This window comes from Aricia agestis, chromosome 20 (genome assembly GCF_905147365.1).
Source record: "Aricia agestis chromosome 20, ilAriAges1.1, whole genome shotgun sequence".
Classification (NCBI taxonomy): domain Eukaryota; kingdom Metazoa; phylum Arthropoda; class Insecta; order Lepidoptera; family Lycaenidae; genus Aricia; species Aricia agestis.
The window spans coordinates 9,821,265-9,832,281 of NC_056425.1; the positions used below are offsets into that span (position 1 = coordinate 9,821,265).

The 11,017-nt window shown below is 38.8% G+C and overlaps 1 protein-coding gene across 2 annotated transcripts; it reads left to right on the top strand.

Annotated features, from left to right (window-relative positions):
* The first annotated feature begins 343 nt into the window (after positions 1-343).
* LOC121737040 (GPI ethanolamine phosphate transferase 3) lies at positions 344-10,930 on the top strand. Of its 2 annotated transcripts, XM_042128567.1 has the most exons (10): positions 344-940; positions 1,399-1,528; positions 1,704-1,925; positions 3,855-3,881; positions 5,403-5,647; positions 6,021-6,172; positions 6,853-7,874; positions 8,263-8,454; positions 9,760-9,899; positions 10,312-10,930. In XM_042128567.1, exons 1-10 carry the CDS (start codon positions 404-406, stop codon positions 10,483-10,485), a joined length of 2,841 nt encoding a protein of 946 aa, XP_041984501.1. In that variant the 5' UTR covers positions 344-403; the 3' UTR covers positions 10,486-10,930. The 2 variants fall into 2 exon arrangements, with proteins under 2 accessions (XP_041984501.1, XP_041984502.1); XM_042128568.1 differs by lacking the exon at positions 3,855-3,881.
* The last annotated feature ends 87 nt before the right edge of the window (positions 10,931-11,017 follow it).

The following is an 11,017-nucleotide window of genomic DNA, read 5'->3' on the forward strand; positions in this document are numbered from 1 at the left end:
CTCAACTTTATCACAGTCTAACGTTTTGCAATCTGAATTTTTCAAGTAAGATTTTTTTATCATTTTGTGAATAAGCAAATTTTATGTCGTACAAGTTACTTGAACCATTAGAGTTTAGAGTTTAGACGCCATTAGTCACAATATTTTTGTACGCCGTTCGCAAAGTCTTTGTCTAATTAAATTTTCGTAAAAAGGATAATGTGTCAACTTGTCTCATGTCAATCATTGTCTGTTTCCTTATTCATTGATGTCAATGTCAATAAGCTGTCATTTTATCAAAATGTCAATTGTCGGCTTAGCTCATCCTTGTTTTATGAATATTTTCTGAATTACTAAAATTAAAACCAATGTAGACCGTTTGTGATTATAATTTTACAATAAACTGCATTTGTGATCATCAGAAATGAAAGAAAAATGGAACTTTATCTTATACCTGTTATGGTTTTCGTATCTTATCATATCCGCAGTGGTAATGTTTGGTCATGGATTCTTATTATCAAGAAAAACGTTGAGTGATGTATCAGAATGTGTTCCTTTGAGTAGTATCGGTTGTGATGGACGGGAAATCTCTAATTCGACTGGTGGATGCAGTGAAGATGAGAAGATCCGTGCGATTTTGTTAAACCCGGATTCGCCGCTGGTCTGCCCTCCAAGAAGTCAAAGAGTGGTGTTAATTCTAGTCGATGCGCTACGGTATGACTTCACGGAGTACAATGCTGACTTGGAGAATCCTCTACAATACCAAAACAAGCTGCCAGTCATCACAAATTTGCTGGGGAAGTGGCCCAATCGTACCAGAGTGTTTAGATTCATGGCAGACCCGCCCACCACTACTTTACAGAGGATAAAAGCTCTTGTTACTGGATCCCTACCCACCTTTGTAGATGTGAGCTCCAATTTTGCAGCAATGGAAATACAAGAAGATAATATTTTGGATCAAGTATGTATAATTGCTATTTTTTTTTATTTATTTATTTATTATATAGCTATATTTCTACTTAGTAGTGCTGATAAAAAAAATTTATCATGAATAACAGTATGATAATTTTTTTTTATTGTCTATTAGTTCTGTTGCTACTATGTGGCTCCATTCTGGGTAGAAGCCTCCTTCATTTCTTTCCACCTGTCTCTGTCTTTAGCAGTTTGCATCCAGCTTTTCCCTGCTATTTTTGTGATGTCATCTGTCCATCTTTTTTTTGGTCTTCCTATACTCCTTATGCCTTTTAGGATAAAGTAATCAAGTAATATTAAAAAGTAGGCCTTGGCATCCGTAGTGGATGATTTATACAGTATTTTTAGAGCAAAGTAACCACTCCACAAATACTGTAGTGCCTGGGACAAGATTCAAATGTCCGTATGGTTAAAGTAATATTAAAACCATGTAAATTAATATTTCAGATTCTCAAAGACAAGCATAGGGCTATACTTCTTGGTGATGACACATGGGCAAGACTGATGCCTGCACGATGGCATCGGAAGCATGCTTTGTACTCATTCCATACTTGGGACTTAGATACTGTTGATACAGGTGTGTACAGTCAATAAAATGACTTTTTACCACTATAATTTTTTATACTGTTTTAAAATTTTTGACTCTAATATTGTTATTTTTTCATTCTAAAAAAAATATTATAATATTAGAATTCCATCAAGGCAAGGTGTCAAGAAGGTGCCATAGTATAATATTGTGTCTTGCTTTGTAGAGGTTGATTCAAAGATCTACAACGAATTAAAGAAAGACGATTGGGAGTTGCTTGTGGCCCATTATCTAGGTGTTGATCATGCGGGCCACAGATACGGACCAAACCACGCAGAAATGGCCAGAAAACTGTCAGAAACTAATGACAGACTGGAGAAGATAATTGAGATTTTGCCTGCAGATGCTATACTGTACGTCATAGGAGACCATGGCATGACTGAGACAGGTAAATGTTAGTATTATTACTTGAATATAAGAATTTCTTTCGAGGCCCCTCACTGAATTAAATATTAATAAAGCAGATACTATGTAGGTATTATGAACTTTACATTTTCAATACTGTTGGCCGTGCCGAGAGGTGCTATTACAGTCAAATAACAGTCATACTAATATTATATAAGCTTTTTAAGGTTTTATTTTATGTAATATTTAGGTAAGTATTTAAAAAAGCAAATAAGTATTAAAATGTAATCTGTGATAATGTAATACAGAGATTTTCCAGCCAAATCATTGTGTAAATAATAAATATTTATTATACTTTTTGGTAGGTAGGCTTTATATAATTTTTATGCAAATGATCAAATCAATGGATGAGCAACAGTTTTTTATATCTAAGTAGTTTAACAAAGTATGTGGCTTGATTAAAGTGGGAGGAGATAGATAAATTCTTGAATAAATTATAGATCTTTGAAAACTGAGATCTAAGAGGGTTCCAAATTTGTACAAAAAGGTTACGGGACGACAGTCGTAGGCCGCGCGCGGCCGTGAATATAACTTCAAGACACGGCCGCGCGCGGCCGCGATCGATCGCGATGCACGGAATTGTACCTTAAGGATAGCATTCAGTTGTGGATACAAAGCAGCTGTCTGTAAGTGTAACTTACAGTCATGCGCCAAAACAGCCTTGTAGTCCTACTTCCTACTTCCTACTATATCCTACTCCTACTATATAATATTATAAAGGCGAAAGTTTGTTTGGATGTATGGATGTGTGGATGTATGGATGTTTGTTACTCTTTCACGCAAAAACCACTGAACGGATTTTAATGAAACTTTACAATAATATAGCTTATACATCAGAATAACACATAGGCTACAATTTTAACCGACTTTCAAAATGGGGGAGGTGTTATGTTCGTTTTCTTATATTCTACGATTACTCCGCCGTTTGTTAACCGATTTTCAAAATTTTTCTTTTGGTATATAGGGTATCATCCCAATTTGGTATTATATTCACAAAAATGGTGATCTGATGAAGGATCCATAAGTAATCGAGGGAATTCCTCAAAACTTATAGGGAAACATGTGGTGACTTCGGTTTCGTGAGAAGTATTCTAAGCACATGCTACCAACAAGTAAGATTTTGCACCGAGATATACCTGGTATACCGTGGTTCGGAAGGTGCTGAGAGAACTCCTGATTCTTTATAGATACAAGTTTGGGAGTTTCGGCGTTGTTTTAAGAACAGAAAGCATATGCTACTATGCAAATTAAATTCATCATCATCATCATCACTACCATATTATACCATTTCATAGTCTTTTAGATCGAGACTCGAGTTTGTCAAGCGATAATTAAAAAAAATCTATACCTACCTAATATTATAAACCTGAAGAATATGTTTACGCGTCAATCTGAGGAACTACAGGTCCGATTTAAAAACTTATCTCAGTGTTAGATAGATCATTTATCGAGTAAGACGAAGACTATATTATATTATCACGCTAAGACTAATACGACCGAAGAAACTCAGGAAAATGTGGGAAAAACGGGAGAAATATTGTTTTATGGGAAAATGTACGGTTTCTGTAAAATTCCTAATTGACGCGGGCGAAGCCGCGCGGGACATCCAGTACTATATAATTTTATAGAGAACGAGCTTTTCCCCGCGGCTTCGCTCGCGTTTAGAAGTATTATACATATAAACTTATATTATAAACTTTCCCTATTTCAACCCCTTGGAGGTGGGATTGATCAAAATCCTTTCTTAGCGGATGCCTACGTCAAAATATCTACCTGCATGCCAAATTTCAGCCCGATCGGTCCAGTGGTTTGGGCTGTGCGTTGATAGATCACCATGTCAGTCAGTCACCTTTGAGCTTATATAGATAGAAGATAGATAATAATCACTCATCACAGAATCAAATTGTTTTAGACTCACAAGAGAGGATAGATTTGGAGGGTAGGTTATGTATTGGTATTCGTGTATGTCATGTAAAGAAGCATATAATTTTATTTCTTCAATGTTATTGTGTGAATCTAAAACATGTGTGTAGTATTCGGCTTTTTATTTTAATAGCTTTGCCAGTTATAGTTTTTCTTATAATCATTTGTCGTGTTTTGTTCAAAAGTAAAAACCTAATTTCTATTAGGTTTTTACTTCATTCTTTAATTCGTTCATTAATTTTTCCAACGTACTATTAATTAACAAAAAAATTCTCATAGTAATTATTCCCATAGGACTTTTAAACAATAGAGAAATATTACGTTTTGCTACTAATATTAATTTTTAAATGGTGGACAAAGTCTATAATTCAAGCATGTTTTTTCATTGTTAGAAGTGTGTGTCGCTTTAATTTTTAATGGTTGTAGCTAAGTGTGATTCAAAACTTTATAGTATATAACTTTCCAAATTATGTTGCAATTTTAATGTTCCATTGTCAAAGTTGGTAATCAGCAATATTTGAAAATGGCATAGCATGTCACATAATGACGTGTTTAAATAGACTATAGTCGAGCCACGTCTGCAGTTGCAGAGGTTTTTAAATATTTTTATGAGTAAAGCAAACTAATTGTCTCAAGCACTAACTTTGATGATATACGAGCTGTGTACTAAATAGCTTTTGATATCCCAAAACTTCTAAGCACCATCGAGGAAATTGATTCCTAGACAGTTTACAGAACATCTTTTTTGGGTCGGATCATGTCAATTCAATGTTAATTATTGTGATGTGTCGCCTGGGTTTGACGCGACCAAACTACGTAGGTCCCTATCTGCCTAGGAATCAATATTTCTCCGATAGTACCATCAGAGAAATTGATTTATATAGGCAATCAATGGTGATGGGCCTCCGTAATTTAGTCAGGTTATATGAAGGACAGACGGCAGAAAGACAATCTTAACTCTACATAACCCAGGCGCGGTCCGAAGGGTGGGGGGGGGTCACAGGGGACATTACCCCCCCAAAATCTAAGGTAAAATTGAAAAATCTCAAAATCTTGCTAAATAATAAAAGGAAATTTTTAGCTATCCTCTAACCACCTCTTCGTCTTCTGCCACCACTTCGTCTTTCTTTGACAGCTGCTGTGAACCCAGAACCGTCCGAGGGCGCAGTTTAAAAAAAAAAAAGTGTAGTGACTACTGAGTAACCACCCCCCATTGCAGGCTTCGACCGCGCTTGACCCGACCTAATAACTTTTGCCATCTACCTATGGATTAATTTCTGTGATGGTACTATTTAGCTTTGATATTGCAAACCTTCCAAGTATCGTCAGAGAAATAGATTCAGAGTCAGATAGCCGACTCACGGCATTGGTCGCGTTATATCAAGTCAAAGTTAGGTGGAATCTGTCGGCTGGCTTCGATAACATCACCAAATAACGTAGGCCCCCCAACTGTCTATGATTTATTTCTCTGGTGGTACTAATCGGCTTTCCATATTCAAAAACTCCCTACTTTACCAGAACTCTTCTAATATTCTAGGAGACCACGGCGGTGAGAGTAAGGCTGAACGTACAGCCGCCTGGTTCTCCTACTACCCGCCAGGGTTTAGAGCTGATGATGGAGCCATCGGTAAGGAGGTGCAGCAGACTAATTTAGCTGCTACAGTCAGCGCGGCGCTGGGCAGGCCGCCCCCCGCGCCGTCGCTAGGCTACGTGGAGTTGCCTGTGCTACCGCAGATGACTACTGCGGGGACGCTGCTGTGCTTGACGAATAATTTGAAACAGGCAAGATATCATCTGAATTTTAACACAGATATACCTGTGCAGAATGTAGATCACTCTGGTTCCTTGCAACTTGCAAGACAGAATAGTTAGAAAATGCCATGGCAAGCTTAACTATCATAAAACTAAATGACTACCTAAAACTTAACATTATCATGCGGTGTGGATGCAAAGCAACTGAAATAGAAAAAAAATTTAAGAGACACCAATTAGTTATGTCTATTGTGGCTATGGTTTAAAATAAACGTTATTTATGTTCCCCATATAAAAAAGCAATTTTACAATATGGCACCGCAGTGTTGTGCTTTTGGCCACACACCAAAACAGCCTAATAATATGACGTGTCTATTATTATTTCTTTTTTAACCTTTTTCAGATATCAAAATACTTGCTAAGATACGGTGAGGAGTCCCAACAAGTCTCGCTAGACAGACTGACACAACTGCTCAACGCTACCAGAACACAGATTGACTTGGCTTCTGCCGTTTATTCGGAGTTGGAGCTACGGCATTATATTGAGGATGTTAGGTTAGTAGAACCCCAGTCCCCATGCAGTTGTCATCTTTTAAATTGCTACTGCGACTCAAGTTACATTAAATGTTGTAGCTACAACATAAAAAACATGAAACAAACACATGACAATAATATCTAAAACTTGACGTTGCCTGTAATTTTTTTACGATTCAACATTTTTATAGTGCCTTATCTATTTCTAGAATAAAATCTGTCCTATATAGCTTTAAGTCCAATTTCATCAACCACTGTTTAAGTTAATACTCGAATTAGTATCACGCTACCTCTTTCATTTTTCATACGAATGAAAGAGAAGACATGACATTTTAACATAAGTACTGTTAACACTAAGCCCGGGCGGCGGGCGCGCACTAGCGGCCAGGCCGCGGCGGCCATCGAAAGTATGGTGTGGCCGCAGGTCGCGTTACGGCCAGGTGCACGTCGTCTATGGCGGTTTCATACGAAGGTATCTATCTCGATGGTCGCCGCGGCTTGGCCGCTAGTTCGCGCCCGGGCTTACAAACGTTGGTGAAATTGGGTCCGTTAAGCGCGTTAAAAGGTAACAGACAGACACTTTCACGTTTACAATATTAGTATTATATTAGTAGTCTATATTTTGTAATACATTTTACATTGGGTTTCAACGAACTTTTTGTTTCTACTTTCTTTTTCTTAAAGGTTATGTTTTGTTTCAGGTTGTTAACGGACAATATACGCAACGTATTCCGAGAAGTGTGGGTAGAATTCGACTCGTTGTCTATGCTCAGAGCGTTATTATTACTACTCCTAGCTATATTCTTCAACTGGATAATAAGCGAGGGTGTGCCTATAGAGAGGATACCACATGTGTTCTCCAGCTCCTTCGTACCCAGTGGTCTTATAGGTATAGCAGTTTGCATAGGGGTCTGCTATACAGCTTTCACCCTAGAAATGTTGTCAGATTTGGAGCATGCGATATTTCTGAGCACCGGACTTATATCTGGTGTGTTCACATGTATGTTAGTCATCATGCATTGGGATGGTATCACTCAGAAGTGGTATGAAAGTCATCCACTGTTCTATGAGCGTTTTGCTCGCACTGCGTTATTCGCTTCTGCTGCAGTGCTAGTATCGAACAGCTATATTATTGAAGAGGGGGCTGTTTTATCCTTCCTAGCGTTGTCCGTCATAGGTCTCATCGCATGGAACGTTAGGACGATTAAGTGTTTAGGTCTCTGGGTAGGTTTTGGTGTGTCGTTGGCTTTGACCAGACCGTACCTGGGGTGTAGAGAGGAGCAGGGGGATTGTTGGACTAGCGATAGTAAGAACTCTAGCAATGCTTCCCGGGCAGCCCTGGTTTTAGCTCTAGGGTCCATGGCCGCTGTGGTGTCTATAGCTAGAAGATACTTAGACTGGAGAGGCTATGGTTTTGTCATAGCTGGTATATTTTCATGTGCGCATTGGGCCGTAGGTTGGGGGTCTCTAGGGTCGCCGGGTAGATCGAAAATGTTAGCGCGGGGGGCGTGGCTAGTTATAGTGTGTACGTTCTTTCTCCTTCTAAAAAGAGATAGCAGGGGTGCGACTATGCCGCTCATTATAGCTGGTCTGTCGTTGTATGTCGCGAACACGTTGGTGCTAGGCGCCGCGTTCGCGCCCACTGCGGGACTAGCACTCCTTTCGGGACTATTCGTGTTGAACATCGTGGCTATGATCAAAACTGATGGGGCGGGAAAGTCCGGTAAGTTGACCACTTTAAAATCGGTTATCAATAAATATCTTACTCACTATAACTTAATGATTCAACAATTTAAATAACATTAATTATTATCTTGAAATCTTTTGGTTCAAAAAGTTTATAAATAAAACCTACTTAATTTAAAATGTTTCATGTCGTTTTATAAGGTCAGTTTAGTTCATTTACAAATATGTGATATGCATAACATGCTTTACTCCTAGTGTAAAGATTAGTTGACATTTTTTTTAGTTGACAATTTAAAAATAATTAAAAACAGTAACTATTACTTTGACGGGTCTGTGCGTTTAGTTGTCTGTGACAGAGTCGTGTTCTATGTTCAAAATCACACACCTCATATCAATCCATTCACATCTAAATATCCATTTTCCAGCTCTCTCCAGTCGGTACAATTCCAGCATAGCTTGTCTCTGGGCGTTACTAGCGTCGTACTACTTCTACGGCAGCGGGCACCACGCGACGCTGGGCCACGTGAGCTGGGCGGCGGTGTTCCACGCCGGAGACCCCGCCCACCTGGTGTACGGACACGCTCTGTCCGCGGTGCTCATGTTTATTAGTCTGTTCGGTGAGTACAGTACTTATCGTGCCGGAACGTAACATCGAAAAAAATTGATTCATAGGCAGTTGGTAATAACCCGACTAAGGGTGGGTTGCACCAGAGGCGTGGTTAAAGTTAAAGTTATGGTCAAATTTATGGTAATAGTTAAGGCTAATTTAACTTTAACTTTGAGCACAGAATTTGACAGTAGACGTTGCTGGTCCGACAAGGCTTTAAATAAATGTGGGCGCTGCTGGTAAAAGAGAACTGTCAAAAATGGCGTTTTTGTATGATGACAGCGTTAGTTCCTTTTTTCGCCACGTGCATTTAAATCCTTGTCGAGCTCTATGACTATGGTAAAATCATAAAGTTAATATACCTAGCGAAATAGAGCAACAATCTAGACTCTCGAGCTGTCAAATGAAACCGAAATTGGTTTCATCTGTGTGTAAAATATATGTACGTATACACTTACACAAGCATGATTGAACATGATTTCTATGAGATTAAATTGTTAACGTGCGGCACTTGCCGACTGGACGTCAAAAAAAGAGTGCTTCTGTCATGTATCACATGTCTCTTTTTACCACGCAGTGTTACTGATAGTGACATCTCTCTTGCTCAGGCCTTTGTTTCTCTATTCCGCTAGGTAAATTAACTTTGTGGGTTAAATATGGCGTCCATTTTTTACTTTAACCAAAGATTTGACATTTTGCATTGTAATTAAAGTTATAGTTAAAGTAAGTTGGTGCAACCCACCCCAAATGACCAAATTCGTCTATGAATTGTGATCGTGAATCGTGATCCATTGGTTGGGTACATAAATCGCGCCGTATCAAGTATGCGTATCATAGTGTGGACGCTGATTAGATCCTTCTGCCGATCATGCGCGTATTTGATACGACACGTAGGTATCAGATACGCTATCGGGGCGTAACATGATACGCGTATAATTTTGATACGCTTCGATGATACGCGACGGACATCTGATCGGAGATCTGATCGCGCAGATGATACAAATGTGGACGAAGCCTTACGTAGGTCCGCCATCTGCCTGTATATCTGTACACAACAAATTCACTTCAGCATTTTAACGTTTAAACTTTAAATCAAACACACAAACTTTCGTATTGATAAAACTTAACGCAATGCTCATGTCGAGCTCAAATTAACCAATTGTAGCTAACGAATAAAATAAACAGTTCCATCAATAAATAATCACTTTGAAAAAAAAATATAGTAATAATATTTCTGGACGCTTTACACTTGCATAAAACTTGCTTGGTGTTAAGTACTCGCAGAATATATACGTAATTCTGTTGTTATTTTCAGGTATGCCCCTGATGTTTGGGGTGACGACTCCCCTGTTGGCGCTGTGGAGTAGGGCCGGCGCTACGCCGGTGGGCCCCCGTACGCAGATGGCCGCCGTCTTCTCACTCTGTCTCAAGTTCTCGCTGTGTTTCGCCGTGCGGGTACGTATATAATAATGAATTTAAAAGTTCTACATGTATATTTGTGTATAATATGACTTGTATAATCACAAAGATTAAATCTTTGTTAAAGAAAAAAGCATCAGCAAACTGCAAATAAATAGCTAACAGATCTAACTGTATAAGTATACTTAATATATTATTATCCTAATTAGGAGCGAAAAGCATTAGTTCATGAAACTAAATTATTTCCGTAAAATATAAAAACACATTAAGGGAGATCGCAGACGACCGTGCCGTGCCATGCCGACTGTATGGGCGCCGCAGACTCGAGCCATGCCAACTGTATGGGCGCCGCAGACTCGGTCACTCAAAAAGTGTGTCGTCTGCGATCTCCCTAAGTTGTCCTGTGCAATAGACATTAGCCTATCCTGATTAGCAATTTTTATTTCAGATGTTCGCCGCGGCCCTCTCAGCTACAATTCACTGCAGGCACCTCATGATCTGGGGCGTATTCACACCCAAATTGCTGTTCGAGTTTGGAGCCTGCGTTGCTGCGCTTCTGGGCTCCTTCATAGGTGCGACACTGACTGCTTGGCATTTTACTACTCAGCATAGATCGAGTTGACATAAGTAACTGACCTTATTTTCGTAGCTAATTGAAGATTGGGATGTTTTACTATCTTTCGAATGTGTTAGAAATGTTGTCTCTTGAATTATTTTGATCTATTATTATTTTTGTCTCTTAAGAGCGCTATCGCACTACGTCCGAACTATTTCTATTATAGCTTACTCACAAAACTGCAAGTTTTCAACTACGCATCTTGTGTTTACAGAGACGAAAGTCCTGACGGTAATCTAACACCTTTTTTTTTAAAAAAAAAGGTGTTAGATTACCGTTAGGTTTACCTAACGGTACCTTTACAAGCCCTGAAGATTATAAAATAGTCACAATCTATATAATATATAAAACTCAAAGGTGACTAAATGACATGGTGATCTATCAACGAACAGCCCAGACCACTGGACTGATCGGGCTGAAATTTTGCATGCAGGTTGATGTTATGACGTAGGCATCCGCTAAAAAAGGATTTTGATAAATTCCAACCCCAAGGGGTTAAAATAGGGGATGAAAGTTTGTATATAATTATACTTCTTAA